The sequence below is a fragment of the Rhincodon typus genome, chromosome 24, assembly GCF_021869965.1.
Source record: "Rhincodon typus isolate 14 chromosome 24, sRhiTyp1.1, whole genome shotgun sequence".
NCBI lineage: Eukaryota > Metazoa > Chordata > Chondrichthyes > Orectolobiformes > Rhincodontidae > Rhincodon > Rhincodon typus.
In genome coordinates, this window is record NC_063355.1 from 17,789,820 (window position 1) to 17,809,569 (window position 19,750).

At 37.6% G+C, this 19,750-nt stretch overlaps 1 protein-coding gene across 3 annotated transcripts in view; it reads left to right on the forward strand.

Moving 5' to 3' along the window:
• The window catches only part of rbm19 (RNA binding motif protein 19), a 120,753-nt gene that overhangs the window by 15,771 nt on the left and 85,232 nt on the right, over positions 1-19,750 (forward strand). For all 3 annotated transcript variants that reach the window (XM_048611396.1, XM_048611397.1, XM_048611395.1), the window contains exons 4-13: positions 1,096-1,134; positions 1,239-1,440; positions 2,127-2,374; positions 3,025-3,099; positions 3,593-3,671; positions 6,155-6,226; positions 6,378-6,581; positions 9,713-9,843; positions 15,538-15,659; positions 16,624-16,720. In XM_048611396.1, the coding sequence (XP_048467353.1) occupies positions 1,096-1,134; positions 1,239-1,440; positions 2,127-2,374; positions 3,025-3,099; positions 3,593-3,671; positions 6,155-6,226; positions 6,378-6,581; positions 9,713-9,843; positions 15,538-15,659; positions 16,624-16,720 (1,269 nt within the window). The remainder of the gene's footprint in view (positions 1-1,095; positions 1,135-1,238; positions 1,441-2,126; positions 2,375-3,024; positions 3,100-3,592; positions 3,672-6,154; positions 6,227-6,377; positions 6,582-9,712; positions 9,844-15,537; positions 15,660-16,623; positions 16,721-19,750) is intronic.

Below are 19,750 nucleotides of genomic sequence, written 5' to 3' on the forward strand. Positions count from 1 at the left end.
CTTTCTGAAATAAGGAGACCGAAACTGCACATAGTATTTGAGATGTAGTCTTGCAAAGCCCTGTATAACATTCTTTCTTTTACGTTTAATTCCTCTTGTAAGAAGGCATAGCATTCCATTTGTCTGCTAAATTATTTCTTGTACGTTCATACCAATCTCTTGTGACCTGCACACAAGAACACTAAGATCTCTCTGAATCACTGAATTCTACAGTAATTCTCGATTTTTAAGTAATACAGGTTAGGTATCCTTTATCCCTATGTCCAAAATCCAATAAGACCTAAAACCCAAAGTTTTTTTTTTTTTTTTTTTTTTTTAAAAGTGCCTCGCTGAACAGGCATACCCGAATGGACCTGAACAGTTAATTTATGTTGTCAGCTATTAATTTTAAATCTGAAATAATATCTTTGTTGAGCAAAAATGTAAGGGCTGTGGACCAAAGGCAGGTATGTGGAGTTAGGCCATAGATCAGCCATGATCTCGTTGAATGGTACAACAGGATTGAGGGGCTGAATGGCCTATAAGTGTTCCTGTGCTCCTATGTACTGAATGGACCAAAAAGACTGAATAATCAATGTCCATGACTATTTTTAAAAGGAGGAAACTTGGTAATAAAAGTGCAGCACTAAATAGTTTAGGACAGTTATCTTTGCCTGCAAGACTATATATTGGCAGGATCAGCAGTGGAAGCTGATAAAACTAATTTGAAATAAAGAGTAACCTATAGGGTAAGTAAGCTGTATCCGAAAACCACAATTATTCAATTTCTGAAGATCATTTGATCCTGTGGCTTTGGATAAAGGACACCCAACCTTTACTCTTTTTTTTAATCAAACTCTTCCTGCCAAAGTGCATGACTTCACACCGTTATGTTTGTTTCTAAACAATGTGCTAAATCTTTACCAATGTCTCATGATGATGTAATATTTCACGGTAAGTTGTTTTTAGCCTGGTCTGTTTTAATGTCAAGATATCTATGCTTAAAGAGCCAGCTGAATTAGGTTTCATGCTTTTTAACTCCTGGCTTACTTTATGTGATCGGCTGAAAAATGCATTCAGGAAAAATATACTTAAATTCCAAATTTTCCATTACAGGATAAACAGAAGAAACCTGTCATTGAAAACCTGGAGCACGTGAGTAGGAATTTTTAATTTATGTTTGAATGCTTTTGATTCTTGATCGGTATTGACCTGTACACATTCTCTTTGCTGGAATGTCACTGTGTTATTTTCCAAAGTTGAAGGAAGATGATGAGTTTGAGGAATTTCTGGCAGTACATCAGAGCCGTTCCAGTGTACCAACCTGGACTAATGATACCTTACCTGCAAAGAAAAAGGATGCTACACATTTGGCTGATTATCTGAACTTTGATTCAGAAGATTCTGAAGGTTCTGAAGAACTGAGTGAGGAGCAGGAGGACACTATTGAAGAAGCAAAAAGTGAATACATTACATATATTGCCTTATTCGTGTTCCATTTTTATAGTTTGTGGTTTTATGAATTTTGCCTGTGAGATTCTTTTTCAGGAATTCCTTGTTTCAAGTATCCCGTTTTAATTTTATTTTTGCTTGAAAATGTTCTTTTTAATGTCCTTATTTGAAGTGTCATTCCCTGTATAAACATCCCTTACTTCCTGGTCATGTTTTGTATCATTATGCCTCTGTTATCATTCCATGAGTTGCTTCTTCAGATGTCCCACTGATTGGGAAACTCTAGTCACACATTGTGTCTGTGTGCTGCAGTCAAAGATTTCTTTTGTAACAGTTCTCTGCTCAGACACCAAAGTCAACTTTGTTCTTACTGTTTGTTTTCAAAATTTATCTGCTGTTTGTACCTGTACCTGTACCAGTACCAGTAGAAGAATTGCTGTGGACTTTTTTAGAACAAAATTGCACAGGCACAATAGTCGAGGAACTCGTACATAAATTTCTTTAAAGACTTTCTGCAAGGAAGAAACCTGCTTTCTTACCAAAGCTTTCCTTGCTTTGTTTTGCAAGAAATGCACAGGCTGTACATGTATGGCACAGTGTTTCAAATTTTCTGGGCAAAAATTGATCGTGGTCTGAAAAGAATTTGCCAGCTTGTATTATGTAAAGATTTCTTTAAAGTATTTTTTCTCTTCTAGGCAAACCAAAGCAAACACAGGAAAATGTTGCATTGAGAAATGAAGTATCTGACATGGATTACTTAAGGTCAAAAATAGTGAAGATTGAAGGCAAATCTGAAAGTGATGATGAATCTAAAGCAGATGATGAAAATAATCTGAAATCATCCACTGAAGGAAGTAGACCAATACATACAGACAGCAATTGTGAAAGTGGACAAAAAAGGCAGGATAACAAACTAGCACAGAGGAATAAAACAGAGCTGGAGGTTTGCAATCTCTTCCATTTTTTTTTTTTGTTGGCATTTAATGCTCTGAAAATATATTGTTATGAATTTATTTTTGTTCAGATGTGCTATTGTGATATCCAGTATTCTTTTTCCAAAATTGTCATATCCATTGTTTGTCATCCTACTGGGTGTTTGAGCATGTTGACTTATTTTAAAACGTTACCTAGATATTTGCACAATTGTAAATAAAAAAAAAAGAGGTTTTTTTTAAAAATTCATTCATGGGATGTGGGAGCTGCTTGCCAGGCCAGCATTTATTATATGTCCCTAATTGCCCAGAGGGCATTTAAGTGTCAACCATGTTGCTGTGGGTCTCAAGTCACATGCAGGCCAGACCAGGGAAGGATGGCAGTTTCCTTCCCTAAAGGACATTAATGATCCAGATGAGTTTTAGTCTACTGATTGGGTGAACCTCAAAATTCAATATTTTTTTTTTTAGATGTCTTCGCTATTTTAAAGGACTGAATTTAATGCTTTTTTTTTTCCAATGTTAGATTTATTTGGCAAACTTTAAACATGTTTGTGATGCATAGTGATAAGATGAATGTGCTACAACTTTCAGACAAATGTTGCAAACATTAAGGAGGACATTAATTGATTTCTCACTCTCTTGACTAATTTATTTTCAGAAAAAAACTCACCAAAATGAACCTACCACACCATTTACTTTGAAGCTGCGAGGGGCTCCCTTCAGTGTGAAAGAGGTATCAATCAAACACTATTTGTATTTTCTATTATATTCACACACAGACACTACTCACATACGGGATTAAGCAATGTTTTGTTTCAGATTCCAGAATTCACAATTCTTTGGTGTTTTTATTTAGGAATTAAGCAATATTGGGTACAGGTTGATTGACCCTATTGTGTAAACAGGGATAAAGTTCTTTTTTCTTTAGATTTTAATTCATTACAGTGTAAATAATTGTTGATGTATTTACTAATTATGTGAACAAATTGTTAATCTAGTTAAAAGAAGCTATTTTGCTGTAGCCTGTAATGTTTATGGTTCATCTATGTATAAAATATCTTTATAACCGAGTGTCTTCAATCATTTTGATAAAATTTGAATTAGAAAGTATAAATGTGAATTACTTCAACATTAAAATCATTCCTATCACACACGCACACGCACACGCACACGCACACACATTCAGTCTTCTATATATTCATATGGTATACTGATCCTTTTCCCAGAAACAAATAAGAGAATTCTTTGTCCCGACGAAACCTGTGGCTGTCCGAATTGTCAAAAATGCAAATGGAAACACAACAGGTTTGTAACCAAATATTTTTATATGAAGTGTTTTGTTTTGAGGAGTGAAGTTGCATTTCTTAATCCTTTTACTGACATGCATAGTATAACGGTTTCCTACTGAATATAATTTTTTTTGCATCATTAAGCATTTTAAATATTACAATATTTGAGTTATGTATAAAATGGAATCCACAGTTTATTTTGTACTTTAACAGATTATTTTAAATAGGAAAATGGTAAATGAATTTGTTAATATAGTATATATCATAGCATGTGTGTTATGTGCAGCATAATGTTAAAATTTCTGTCCTTGTTAAGAGAATTAATTTTCTTTTGTGTGAATGAAATTTCACTGAATAGTATGACAACAATAAAGTGAATCTTGCTGTGCAACTTGGAAAAAAAAGACTTGTTTTCTTTTATGAAATTCTATTTTGTATGAGATTTGACAATTAAGTTGCAACCAGTTGTAATCATAAATGATCTGCTGATAAATGTTTGTCCACATGTGTCTGAATGGAAATTGCAACCAGTGCATCGATTCTACTACCTGGCTAGAGTGGTTATTTTGCATCAGGCAGGTTGAGGAGCCTAAGGCCACTTGTTTACTCTGTCTATAATCTGACATTTTAATTCCCAGGCCCAGTGAGGTGCATCTGAGATGCTTACTTCCCTCCAGTATAATCCTGAAAGTATTGCCTTGATGCATTGCTTTGTTCTCTGTTGGGAGCAGTTTTTGATACATCATCCAAATTAGTATTCTTTTCTGGATCTATAATCCCCATTGTTGTCAATGTTGTTATATCATGACCTTCTTAAGGACAATTTGATGTCACATCCCACACGAGCATTAAAAAAAAGTTAACACTTACTGTTCAAGTTTGTTCACTTCACTTTCCATCCTAGCAACAGGTGATATAACAAGTGCCATCTTTTAAAACAATAGCTCACTATCCTCCTCCTTTCTCAGTTTCTCTAGTTTTGACATTGTTGACCACTTTATTTTCTTCTCCTTCATTTTCCTCCATTGCTGTGTCCCGTCATATCTACTTTAACCTAGTTACTTCGGGCTGGGTTTCATCAAACATTCACCATGTCAATTTCTTGGAGCTTAACAGCAGGTTTTGCGCTGTGAGCCCTGGTGAGTTTTCTCATGCAGTTTTACACTGCTGACGTTATGTATGCCTCTACAATGCCATGCTTGCATTTTCATGCATTCACCAAAGGTGTAAGTACTCGCCACTGCTGAGATAAGGAGAAATTTCTTCTGTCAGGTTAGTGAATCTTTGGAATTTTTTACCACAGAGGGCTGCTGAAGCTGGGCCATTAAGTATATTCAAGGTTGAGATAGACAGACTTTAATCAATATGGGAATCAAGGTTTATGGGGAAAAGGCATGAAAGTGGAGATGAGGATTATCAGATCAGCCTTGATCTTGTTGAAGAGTGGAGGAGACTTGATGGACTAAATGACCAATTCTCCTCTTGTGTCTAATGGTCTTATGGACCTTTTAGCATTTCTATCAACTGTGCCAGCCACACACAACCCTTCACAGTGCAAGTACTGAGAGGGCTGTGAAGTAGTAAAGTTTCGGAAGGCACGTTGGTGGCATGGGTAAGATTTTGTTGTAAACACAAGCTCCGATTCATAAATGTTTCATTATTTTACATCATCACCAGTCTGATTAATTGGAAGTGCACCTTTACTAACCAAGCGACAAAGGCTACCTGTCCTTGGTGCCGTACCACCTTACAAACCTGTCTACGGGAGTGCTATTCTTTAGCATATTCAGTGTAGCCTAACATCTTTTCATTGTTCCGTGTTGGTGAATTGTATACTGGAAAACCTTCAAATGGTTGAAATTTCTTTTTGTCATATATGGGCTGTGCATGTCACTAGCTATGTCAGTATTTATTGTCCATCGCTAATTGCTCAGTGGGCATTTAAGAGTCAACTATATTGCATGGGTCTGGAGTCACAGACCAAGTAAGGAATGGCAGTTTCCTTACTTAAAGGACATTACTGAACCAGATGGGTTTTCCTTGACAATCAACAATGGTTTCTTTGCCGTCAATAGACTCTTAATTTCAGATTTTTAAAATGGAATTCAAATTCCACTATCTGCACAGCAAAATTCAAACCTGGGTCCCTGGAGCTCTGGATCAATAGTCTAGTGATAATACCACTAAGCTATCTCCTTCCCTAAGCTTTTATTGAGCAGCAGTAAAAAGATAAAGCAAACAAAGCTGCATTTGCTTCTGGGAGCATACAGGATTGCTTGTCTATAAACAGCAACAAATGCAATATTGATGAGGTCACTACACCTGACTCTTTTCTATTGGAACCAGGTGTCAATTATGTTTGTCTAGCTTGTTGCACTTGACACTCCAGTCCTCTGTTATGCTGAAAGTAATGTTCCTCCTTCACAAGATCTTAGTCTTCCTTCTGAGAAGACTGTTGACATCAATTCAGTTTTGTCTAATTGTGTATTTATTTTGCAGGTTATGTATTTGTTGATTTTGAGTCAGAAGGTGATCTTGAAAAGGCTTTGCAAAGGAATAAAGACTATATGGGTAAGAAGTTTTAACTTCTGCCAAGCACTGGCATTTACTGTAGTTCTTCCTTGAATAGGAGAGGGATCACTACTCAAGTTCTAATATCTGAAATAGGATGTTAATACTTTCTAAAATTTAATCTCAAAAATATTTTCTGCTTTGGTTAAAGGTGGAAGATATATTGAACTTTTTAGGGAGAATTATGCTCGAACAACTAAACCAGATAGAAAAAATAATGACCAAAAATGGCTACAAAGGGAAAAGAAAGAAGATGAGGAGGAAGAGGATCTTTCTGACTCGGGAAGATTGTTTGTTCGGAACTTATCTTATATGTGTACAGAAGAAGACTTAGAGAAGGTATTTTCTAAATATGGTAAGTAGCTCATATTCTTTCTACTGTATGTTGCAATCAAGTGCATATCTTGGGACAAGTGACTTTTGTGTTTACATTTTTACAAAATGACTATTTATGCAACTTCAGACAGGTTTGGCACTGAATTTAGAAAGGTGCAGGTAGGTTATTTGGTGCACTAAGCCTATTCTGCCATGGCAATAACTAACTATGACAACTTGAATTTTTAAAATTTCAGTTGCCTTCCATTTCTTCTTATCTCCTGATGCTCTTATTTCCTAAGTGAGGATCTGCCTCTCTCTCTCTCTCTCAATTGATTTTTGCCTGTGATTTACTGCTGTTGTTCTCATTCCCAGTTGTGTGGCAAATAACAAATTAATTTTCAACCTGTTCTTTTAGGAGAAAATGTGTTCCTTATCAACTGAAATTCCTTGTACTGAATTTTTTAAGGTATCAATCAGATTCTTAAAGTAATGTGATTTGTATACTTAATTCTGAAGATTGTTAACGATTCAGTTGTAATTCCAATTAATTCTAATCCTTCCTTAGATTATTGCTAAGTGCATTAGGTTTTATCAAACCTGAAACTTTCTAGACACCGTAGCCTGATGCGATGACTTAAACTCATATCTTTGCAAATTGTGATCGTAGACAAATTTTTTTGTTTAATTTTTCTGCTGTTTGAATGTTTCAGCAATGTCTTATTCTACTTTTGCAACCTTGTTCTTTAAATTAATTTAGATTTTAAAGAAGACACAAGTCAAAACCACTTTAATTCAAGTGTCACCCCTGAGTATTCCCAGGAAGTAATAATGCAGGGCACGTTTTGGTGTTAACTGAACAAACTGTAAGAAATTAGCATTCTTACAGTTGACCTGACGAATGCAAAACCAAAAGCTTCAGCGGCATGTTTCTCTTTTAAGCAATAGTAATTGAACTTTAAAATGAGGTAATGGTAAACAAAGACTGTGTTTGTACTCTTGTCTCTGGTCCAAAATTGTATTGTGGCACAATTTTCCAGCTCTGCGTTGTTCATGTAGGAAGCATCAACATTCTAAGGAAAGAGGCAGAACAATATAACTTAAACCATGAAATTTAGAAAGGCGTGTAATTCTCTGACTCATCCACTATTTCACTCACTCTTGATTTAAGGAGTGGTAATACACTGAAATATAGACACACTAAGTCGTAAGTTTTGTGTGACTTGTTAGCAATGCAACTAGGAAGATAATAAACACTTTATAACAAACATCTGAGATGGATAAAGATTTAGCAACAGTAATCAGAGGGGAAAAGAAAAGTCAGCAGGTATTTAACAAGGCTTGAGTTAATTAAGGAGAACAAACAAATTTGTAAAACACAAATTGTGTGCTTGACTGATCTAATGTAAATTTTTTGACAAAGCAACAGAGAACGTTGATGAAAGGAATACGCTGGATGTTGTTTATGCAAATTTTAAGAAAGTATTTGATAAGGTATCACATAAAACTCTCGTTAATAAAACTGAAGCTTGTGGAATTGGATGGTCAGTGTCCTCTTGGAGAAAACAATTGGGCAGAAAGACTTCTTGACATCATCATTAAGACTTGGATTATTCATCAATAACAATGATTTATGTACAGAAAACAGCAAGTGTATTTTTCAGAGTGAAGAATGATTGTCTATAAGGTTCCCCAGGTATCAGTGCTAGGACCAATGCTTTCTTTTTGATATAAGTACTTGTATAGTGGAATGCAGATTAAGATCTCAAAATTTGCAGAATAAACTTGGAGTTGTGGCACACAATGATAGTGATACTGATTGCAACAGAAGGTAGCAGAATGGGCAAATAAGTGGTAAATATTGCAATGCAGTGGAATTTAATGCAAAAAAATGAGAGGTGATGCAATTTGGCAGAAGGGATAGGAAGAGGAAATACTGGCTTATTGCTAAGTAAAGTCACTATAATCTTACCAGACTGTAGTGCTGCTTTGTCATCAGAGAGAGGTGACTATTGGTGGTTTAACCTGAGGGTGACCACACCTCCGAAGGGAGAGGTTGAGAAGGAGTGCTCTAGCAGGTGGTGTGGGAACTAAACCCACGCTGTTAATGTCACATAAGGGCAAAGGGACTTGGGGGTTCATGTGCCTTGGCCATTGAAGGAAACAGGACATATTGAGACAATAATTAATAATGTGCACGGGAATTGAAGACTTCATTAGTTGAGATATTTGAGTATAAAAGCAGGAAATTATGTTGAGTGCTTCACAGTGGTCTGGTTAGGCCACAGATTGCAACAGTTCTGGTCCCAGCATTTTATGAATTATGTGAAGGTCCATGAAAGATTACAAAGGATATTTACCACAATGGTTTCAGGGATGAGAGATTTTTGCCACACTGTTAAATTGAGGCTGCAGTTGTTCACCTTTGGAAGAAGACGACTGAGGGGAGATTTGATAGAGGTGCACAAGATTATGACTGGTTTTGATTAGGTGGACAAAGGAAGCTATTTCCAATAGCCGGTCGTACAAGGAATTAGGGTATTGGAAAAGAGCTGCAGCAGGGTTGTAAGGAAGAGTGTTATTAATGCCCTGACACGCGCGCACACACAAGGATAGTGGTTGTAAAAACATTGAATGATCTCAAATGGAAGTTGGATAGGCTCTTGCTTGAAATAAATTTGTAGAGTTCTGGAAGTAGGAGTTGCAGGAATAAAACTGACTAGATTGTTCCGCAGATATCATGGACTCCAAAAGGTTGAAAGGCCTTCTCTTGTGCCATAATGACATCACAACCTAAAAGAAACTAAAACTGATGGAGCTTTGAGGTAAAGGTCATGGTAAAGACAAGGTGCAAAAAGTGCAAATTGCCAGAATAACGTGTACCCTTAATAAGTTGAAAGTGAAACTTTTATAATTCACTGCAGTGCTGATGCAAATGTTTGTGGAAACTTAGATTTTTCGTAAATGCCAGCAATTCTACCAATTATCTAAAATTGGTAACTATACTTCATAATATATAAACAAACTTTTTTTTAAAAACATTGCAGTGAATGTATTTGATTTTAAAATTGATTTGCCACAATCAGAAGAATTAAATCAGTTTGTATCGGGAACAGTTGTGGTATGTTTTATATTAATTTGGAGCAATGCATTTATATTAAATTCTAACAGGACCGTTAGCAGAGATTCATTTTCCTATAGACAGCCTAACGAAGAAGCCAAAAGGCTTTGCATTCATTACGTACATGATGCCTGAACATGCTGTGAAGGCCTTTGCTGAATTAGATGGGGAAGTGTTTCAGGTAAGGCTTGGTAATTCTACATAAAATTCCTGATTCAAATGCAATTACATTTGGAATTCAAAATCAATAATGTGCTTTTAACCTAGTTGTACAATGAGGTATATCTTTCACAGACTTTGTGATGACATAGTTCTCTATTTTCGGAACATATGAAGAATTTAATAGACTTCTGGGATGTGAGTAATGTCTGTAGAATTCTAGCAACAAAATCTTTGCTTTTACCTATCGCTCATTCACGTAAGCTATTACTTCTGAGGGGATCAAGATGTTACATCATTTTAAAGGTAATTCACGTGTGCAAAATGTTGTACCAGTCCTCTTGTTGATAACTTTTACAGTTTTCCAGTTTTAATTTAGAACTTAGAACAGTATAACGCCGGAAGAGCCTTTCAGAAAACCAGGTTAATGCCAAATTTCTCATGCCAGTGGTTTGCCTTGGTTTTATAAACAAATGGAACTCATTGCCAGTTTTAAAACAAATCTATCTAGTTTATTTCATGTTTTTGTGAACTTGGGGAGAGGCCAATTCATGTAAAAACTAAGGTCACTTAGGGAAATCAGTTAAAATTTTCCTGAACTCTTTAGGGGATTCAAAAATAGTAGTCCAGGAGATCACCTTGATCCTGATGTTGTTGAATTCCTTTTCAATTTAATTTAACAATCCATAGGGCTGGAGTTGTATTGTTTGACCACCTTGAGGTCCACTTTTACAGACCACATACGAGTTTTATAATATTTTGCCGTGGGTTTTCCCCTGAGGTCCCAACATGTTCATTATGTCAAGCAAATACCATTTGTGAGCTTTTCTACCCTGACCCACTCTCAACTGCACTTGAGTATTAATGCTTACAGTCTTCTTAATCTCTCTCAGCTGCCCTGCAATACACTTCCATTAATATTCCCATTTCTTCAGCTCCAGGACAGTTTCTGAGTTCTGACGCTAATTCTTAGCTGCCTACTAATTTCTAGAATCTCTTCCTGAGTTTGTTCTAACAACATGAATCCATCCAACTGTTCTTGACTCCTCACTGAGTCCTTGAACACAGAACCTATGAACTTCAGCTGCCTTTCCAGCAGTACAGATAACTGCTGCACAAAGGGAATGGAAATTAATTAATGGAAACTAATTAAGATCGAATCGGCATCTCTCTGTTTCCCATACTTAATGATCTGCAGCCCCCGCCTGTTTTCTTTGAACCCCTGTTCACTAACCTTAACTTTCCTGAGTGACCTGTTGAAAATGTTGCAATATGCCTTTCCCCATCTGTGAACAGTATTGAATGTTGCTAACAACGACTCTTGTAACTTGATTGTGCTCTAAATGCTACATTTCACGGAATACTGGCTTGTTCAGCACAAAACAAGTGGATCACTAGAGGATTTCATCACAATATGCTAATGCTGCCAATTTAGAACTGCTGTAGAATTCCTCTAGTACCACCAGTCCTTCAGAACCTCGTCCCAATAATAATTCTTGACATCTAAGTGAGATAATGACTCCCAGAGGAAGTGGAAAATGTAGGTACAGTGACAACATTTAAGAGATGTTTGGAAAGGTATGAAGATAGGAAAGGTTTAGAAGGATATGGGCTAAGTGCAGGCAAATGGAACTGTTTTAGTTTGGGAAACTTGGTTGTCATGGATGAATTGGACCGAAGTGTGTGCTTCCGTGCAGTATGACTCTATAGCACCTATACTGTGAACTGGGAGAGAAATGAGGAGAAAATGTAGAAACGAGGATCTGTAGAAGGAATTTCTTTTCCCCAGAGTTTGTCTATGTGTAACATTTTAAACAAAATATGCTGTATATTTTAAAGCAAATAACATCATGGGGCAGAGGGAGAGATTGAAATTTTCTTAAGTGAAGCATTGATTTCTGGTTTGTATATTCGGTTTTCTAAAGGTGATAGTGTTTTTTTTCTCATAATGCACCTCTGTAAAATTATTTTCTGTGCACACACATGCAGAGTGCAGTCTTTTATAGGGCCCTGAAGGACCTGCTATGGCAAGAAACTGTGGCAGAATTGCACAAGAAGTTTTGTGAGGCCTAGCTTGACATCAAGAACAACTCATTGCATTTTATAGATAACAAAGTGTGGAGCTGGAGGAACAAAAAAATTTCTGAAGAAGGGTCCCGACCCGAAACATCAACTTTCCCGCTTCTCTAATGCTGCCTGGCCTGCTGAGTTCCTCCAGTTCCACACTTTTTGTTATCTCTGACTCCAGCATCTGCAGTTCTTGCTATCTCACTGCATTTTATACCTCAGTTCCAAGCAGCGAGGCAAAGTTCTTGGTCAGCAGTGGTTGGGAGATGGGTTGTGTTGTCTATTAAGGTGGATTATTGCTTGTTAATGACCTTATGGAATGTTGAACTTGCCCCATTTAATATGCGGATTTCCGTTGTATCATTTGCCGAAGGAAATTGGACACAGAATTCTCGACATGGAAGTCAGAGTGGCGTCTTCCTCCATGTTGGACTCCAGGCACGATCACCTTGGGGCACACTCTCTGGACACTGGCCACATGCTGACATTGGCATCCTCTCGGCTGCATTTGCTGACACCCAGGAGCATGCATAGTAGCAGCAAAATCTCTGAAACAAATTGAAATGAAGAATGACAACCGAACCACTTTTTTTTTTTTATTTTAACAAAAGTGTATAGTTGAAGAGAAAAAAACTTTTAAATAACAATCACTTTTAAGATATGAACTGAGCATACACAGCTGGAATTTATCATTGGATTGTTTGGTGTCAGTAGACACCTTTATAGCTTCTAAGAACCCTAATACACAGCTCTGCTCTGCTTACTGTATGCTTCTGCACTTCAGTGCTCACCTAGGGACGCAAGGACACTCTGGGCAAGGATGTTTAAGGGCATGCACACACCCTGTGGACTGGACGAGACTTATTCTCCAGCTGTTTTCCTGGAACTTAAGATTCACTCACTTTGTATCAACCTAGATTATCAGAGCATCTTTGCCCTTTTTTGCACTTTGCCCCTTTTTGCACTTTGCCCCTGAGCCAGAGGTGCCACTTTCACAGTACTGCTGTATTTCCATCCCTGTTAACAGACACAAGGCCAGGAGGTTTGTTGTGGTTGTGAGCAGTCCACAGTCAAGGGACATAGCCTTTGCTGAGCTGGGCCCAGCACAGTAAATTTAAGGGTGACTTCCAATGCAGTCCAAGGACTTGGACATGGTCAGTAAACCACTCTGGGCAGGCAGAATCCAGATCCTCTCCACATGTCTTTACTGTGTACTGATGACTGTTTTCCTTGTTGACAGGCAAGTATTATGGGAGATGTACTTATGTGGGGCAGTTGGCACTTTTAGTGCAGTTTGCGAAGCTGTCCTCGACAACTGAGTAGGTAATGCAGGGCTAGTGGTGTGATGGCAAATGACAGAAGATGTTGCATGCCATATTGAGTGTGGTAGAGTATGAGCCTTGATGGGAGGTCGGTGCAGTCGCAGAGATAGTAAACATAAGATATCAGAGAAAATAGCGCTTGGACTGCAGAGTGGAGAAGGTCATTGACTTTCTTCCTACTTTGCTGTTTGTACCTCCAGACAGCTGAGACTACTGAATCTAATGGCAATCTCCGACCAGGCTGGCAAGGCCTATTATGTTGCTGGGGGAAGAGAATGTCCACCAGGACCTCCATGTGCCTATCTGCAAAGCAAGATGGCAAATTTCCTTTTACTGATGTGCCCAGGGCAAATATCAGGAACTGTGCAGGGCAACTCCAGTCTAACAGCGCTTGTCTGGATGCTAAATGGCGTTTTAAAGGTGGCAGCCTGACTGGCATGCTGTTCATTTTGGGATATCCTAGCAGAGGCGCGTTCTTCCAGATACGATGAGTGGTCGTTTAGAGCTTGAATCGGATTAATGTTCTGCCATCAGGGTGGGATAGGTAGTAATGAAGGAAGAAAACCCACCAGGCCTTTGGGAGTGAAGCCTTCCATAAAACTTGAAGAAACTGTTTCTATTTTTTGGCGTCCGATTCAGTTCGCAGTCATTCATACACAAAAACACACAACAGTTTTGAGTGTGTTGTGCTGCACATTTTTCCACATTCCCTTTTTGGATCCTGAACTTGAGAAAAAGTAGCACAACAAGTTTTAAAGGTAAAGCATTGAAGAAAACAATTCACAGTGAAGTGTCAGTATTTGAAAGGAATGCATCTGAGTATGCAACTCATCAAACTCACCAGAGGGTGGCAGTCAGTAATCTGTCTTGTTGAACCTTTGAGAATTGTAGCTGAACTCTATCTTAAATTGCCAATAAACTTTAAAATGCTTAAATGCTGGAAATTTTAAAACAAAATTTTAAGTTCTATATGCAAATCGTGATTGTCAACTTCTAAAATGACTAAAAATAGGCTAATGTTTGTTTCTAACTTGAAGATAAGCCTTTTGTAATGCAATTTCAAGATTAAATCCTCTTCCTCTGTTCACATTTCATTTATTTTTGAGGTCTCCATGTTTGCATTTTATCACTCTCTACTATTCACCCTTCTCTCCATATCCACCCCCCCCCCCCCCCCGCACCACTACATACTTGATGTTAGAACCAAGCGTGATAAACCCATTTACCTAAATCCAGAAAATTTTAGGTCCCTTGAATAGGGTACTGCTGGATTTTAACCAGTTAGGAAATGAATCCTTCAGGACAAAACACTCTCTTGAGCTTCCTTCATCTTGTGCAACCAGGACCACTGTGTAAGTATTGACTAGAGCTGAGTGCAAAAGAGTTTCAGCAGTAAGTGATGAGTTTATCTGCACATTTCCATTCCAAATATGTTTGAGTAATCATTGTTACACATCACAAAAACGCCTGTCTCAGTGGGTTAATTTGGTTGAATGTGTTTCTTTTTCCTCTGTCTACACCAGAGAAGATAGACAGTGAATTGTTACAGGACTGATTAACATGGCTTCAGCCCTCCTCACCACAAGATTGGCATGTGCCATTCCATGCTTATTGTTACCACTGGTGATGTGAACTGGTGTCAGTAGAGGATGAATTAAATAAACAGCCTGGTTTGGTGTACATTTTATTTGGTAAAAGCAATATTCATTAGACATCTTTCAATAATGAAAATCTCCTACAAAAGAGGATGGAGCAGTTGGATTGTTACTTCAGCTTGGTCTTGACTGACTCATAATCAATTAAATCCTTTCTAGTATTCCTCATTTCAGTAAACCATATTGAATATTTAAGGCAAACCCATTATTTCAGGAGGCAAAAAATCTCTCACATTGTTGCTTTTATTCATGCTATTAATGTTCAAGGATTGGAGGATGCTTAAAAAAATTATTTGCGTACTTTAAATTGATATACCCAGAATCCTAACTTTTAAACATTTGTGATGCTGACCCACTAACACTAAACATTAAAACCGTTTTCAAATACAGTGCTTTACGCTTCAGAAAAATTAACAAGGGCTGTTCATTTTAATGTATTGCACCTATTTGAAGTTTTCATAGGTTTTTAATTGCTTAACTGTGCTGTGCCATTTTTGTGCATTTTAAATCTCTAACTGCTAAACAAATTGGACATAGTTATTTAATGCATAAACATGAAACTTAATTTCTAAGATAAATTATTTTTCATGCTACATGTAACTGCAACAACAGCTCAAAATTTGTTTAAAAGAAGGTGGATAAATGATGCAAAATTATTTTCTATCGATACAGGGCAGGATGATGCACATTTTACCATCTACAGTAAAAAAGGAGAAGACTGAAGACAGTGAAACATCAGGCCTCTCTACTTACAAGAGAAATAAAGCAGCTAACGACAAGGCCAGCAGTAGCAGGTTGGAATACACGCATTAAATACATAGATTAACATGATGATAGTCAATTAGTTAATACACTTTGTAATCGGTTTTAAAACCTTCGTATCTGAAACACTTCTGTGTAGAGAGTTTTTTCCCTCATGAGTGTTTGCTTTCGATTGAGCAACCAAGTTTTGTAATTTGTAACTTTTAAATTTAGACTTCATGAAATACCTAGATCTTGATATTTGTGTGTAACACATTTTTAAAAAAAATGCATTGTAATAATAACCTGATCCAATGCTATTGTAAACACCAGACTGCATCTATTGTTTGCAGTGGGCTAGCACCAAAATCTTATGTGACAATCTTAGCCTCAGACTCGCCTCCTAAATAGTGTAAATCAGTCCTGTTTTGGAAGTTGAACAGTCAGCTTAAACAAAATCAACTTTCCTGACTTTATTTGAGAGTAGTTAGCCACCATTCCTCCAACCCTGCTGAGATATACTGGCCAACACCATCATTCTCCAGTTGGTAGAAAGGTGTTCCCCCTCAGCAATCAGAATTGACAAGTGTATCTCAGCCATTGAGCTTAAATTGTGGGATCCTCTCTCTATCTCTAAAAGTAGAAAATGTAAAGTCAGAACATTCTATCTCAAACACAGGCAATTATCAAAAATGATAGGGGGTTGCTGGTAGGAAGCCTGTATCAATGAAATTTTGTTTTAAAAATTTGATCTTTAGCCCCATGAAGCAAATAGGATATCCATATAAACAACTCAGCACATCTTCTCTCCAACTAACTGAGGGTAATGTCTGCCCCCTGAACAACTATGATAGAAATGCATTGCTCCCCATTATCTGAGTGGGGCTCTTCACACTCATAGCTGAGCTGAAGTAGAGGCATACACACTCTCCATTTTTGAGGAGAAGCAGGATCTTTAATCAGTGAAATTTATCCATTTCTATGTAGAATATGACTATCTTTTCTTGTACTTTTTAGCTCACATAACTGGAATACTTTATTTATGGGAACTAATGCTGTTGCTGATGCAATAGCAGCAAAATATAATGCTACAAAAAGCCAAGTCCTGGATCATGTAAGTTTTTTTTTTTAAATTTGGATTGCACAAATAGTTTTGTTTAAAATATTTATGCCCTATGTGTTATGTTAAACTAATGAATGCCTTATTTTGAGATAAAATTTAAGAGACTCTACCTCTCACCAAAAACATTACAAATAGGAACTCTCACTTTTTAAAGCACTGTGCAAGACTTGCTGGTGAAATAACTACATCAGGAACAAAAACAAAGTTGCTGGAAAAGCTCAGCAGGTCTGGCAGCATCTGAAGAAAAAGTCAGAGTTAACGTTTCGGTTCCGGTTTTTTTTGGGGGAGAGAGATGGGCATGGAGGCGAAGACGGCGGAAGAAGGGTTCAGCGTCAAGTTGTGCCCGAAATTTGTTAAGGTGGGGACACAGAGGAATAAAGCTGAGGTCTTTGAGTACAGAACGTTCAGCATCGGAGAGTGGAAGGTTAGGAGGGATGGTTCGGGAGAGGGGATAGAGTCGGAGGGAAGGGGAGGAGAGAAAGGTTCCGGAGGGCCGTGGATATCTTTGAGTTGTTGCATACTGTGGGCCTTGATGCCTGAAAGGAAAAGAAAAAATTTCTTGTTAGCACAACGAATGAGCCGGAGGATGAAGTGGATCTGCGGAGTGGTGCAGCCCTGAGCCAGCGTGATGCGATGCTGTTGTAGAGAAGAGTTGAGAGTGTGTATGTGACGCCACATGGCACTGAGTGTGGATCTCAGGATGTGGCAAGAGCAGCTGTCCATGGAACGTTGAACATCACGGAGATATCTGTGATCCTGGGAGGATTCAAATCGTGAAGGATGACACTTCAGTTGGAATCCACGTAGGGCGAGTCTAAGCGGGAGGCAGTCACTGAGGAATGTGATATGTCTGTGGAAACGAGTTTTAGCAAATACTTGGCCAAACACCAGGAGTGACAGTGAAATTAATGTCGGTGGGCAAGAAGAAAGATTGGAACGGAAATTGCGTTGGAGAGAGGAGCAGAACTTCTTCAAAGTGGGTATTCCGAGAAGAGATGTAGCAGTGAGTTAAATACTAACTAAAAACCGAAAGACCTGTGGACGCTGTAAATCAGGAACAAAAACAAAGTTGCTGGAAAAGCTCAGAAGATCTGGCAGCATCTGTGAAGAAAAGATCAGAGTTAACGTTTCGGGTCACCAAACCCAAAACATTAACTCTGATTTTTTCTTTACAGATGCTGCCAGACCTTCTGAACTTTTTTGAGCAACTTTGTTTTTGTTCCTGATTTACAGCATCCGCAGTTCTTTCGGTTTTTATTTAGTAAGTAACTACATCGTCTGCTTTGAATCCACATCGCTTAATGTCATTTGCTAACAAAACTCTATCAGTCTCAAATTGGAAATTATAAATTCTGCTAGGACATTTCTTTGGAGTGAGGTTCACATTTCTGCTTTCTGTGATGTTTATTCCTCCTTCTCTCTTGAATGGCCTGGCTCTGATTTGAAGGTTATGTCGTCTTGTGTAATACAACCCCAGCATAGCAATTGTTTCTCTTTGTCTAACTTCTGCTCTTTCAAAAATCCTAAAACTGTCTGCAAAATGACCTCAACCTTTCATATTCCAGGAATCACAACCCTAGTTGATATGATCTCTCCTTTGCGACTTAACCTTGGAGATTTTGGTGAATCTGAGTAGCATTCTTCCCAAGGCCTTTCTATGATGTGATATCCAAGAAAGTGCACAGTGTCCAGATGCGATTTAACATGAGCTTTAAACAGTTATAATGTATTTCCTCCCCAGTTACATTCTCATCCTTTATTTATAGAAGGTATCATTACATTAGCATTTTTACTGGCTACGTTTTAATCTGTTAAATTTCTTCAGAGTTGTTGTATTTGTAGCTTTTCACCATATTTAAAAAAAACCTTATTATTTCTTTTGGTCCAAAATGGATGACTTTTTTGTTCTTCCATTTTGAAATTCATCTGCACCAGATTTATTCATTCAATTAATCTGTTAGTGTCTCTTTTTGTATTTCTATGCTTTGGTCCGCACTGCTTATTGTGCTGTCAATGTTTGTGGCAGTGGCAAACTTGGATATTGGCGCTCTCATGTGTTATCGATGTCTTTAATGAATATAGTGAATACTTTAAGACTCCAGCAAAAATCCCTCTGGGTCATCACTGGTGACTTCCTTGCCACTTATACTTTTTCAGGAAAAAAAAAGGCTTTAAATTATTCATTCACATTATTTGGAAATTGTTGGTGGTGCAGCAACTGCTGTCTCATCCCCTTGCCCTTGATGTTATGGTGAGACATTGTGTTGAACTGCTGTAGTCTGTGGTGAAGGTACTCCTATAATCCTATGAAGGAGAGAATACCAATATTTTCAGCCAGTGGTGATGAACAAATGGTGTCATATTTCCAAGACTGAATGAGATTTGACTTGAAGAGGAACTTTGAGTATGGAAATGCTGATACTTGCTCATCTCTCCCTGTTTTCTTTTATTGCTGAAGCAATCTTCTGACCAGATTAATAACTTGCCTACCACTTCAGGTGCTTTAATTTTAGCTGACTCTGTCTGTCTGTCTGTCTGTCTGTGAATCTCATCAATTGCTTTCTGAAGTCCACATAAACTACATCCATAAACGTTTCCCTATCTGCTATTTCAAGTGCCTCCTCAAAAAAGTTGTTTAGGTTCTTAGACATGACCTTTCCTTTACAAATTTATTTTGTTTCTCTAATCAGCCTAAATTTTTCTAAATGTTTAATCACATCGTCCTAAATTGTAGATTCCAGTAGCATTCCCCCAACAGATAGTAGACTTAAAAACTTTCTCCCTCAACTCATAGTAGTCAATAAATCTGGAAAGACAATTGGCCATAAGTAGACCTGCAACTAAGTTCAACTGAAGTTTTGTTTTGTTATATTTTAGCTTTGACTTAATTGCTGAATTGATCACCATTCTGCATTTCCTCACAACTCTCCAGTTTCTTCATTCTTGATCATATAATCTCATGCTACAAAGCTTTTTAGGTGTTTTTTGGCCGTTTTTAATAGGGGCGCCTGAACTCTGGGC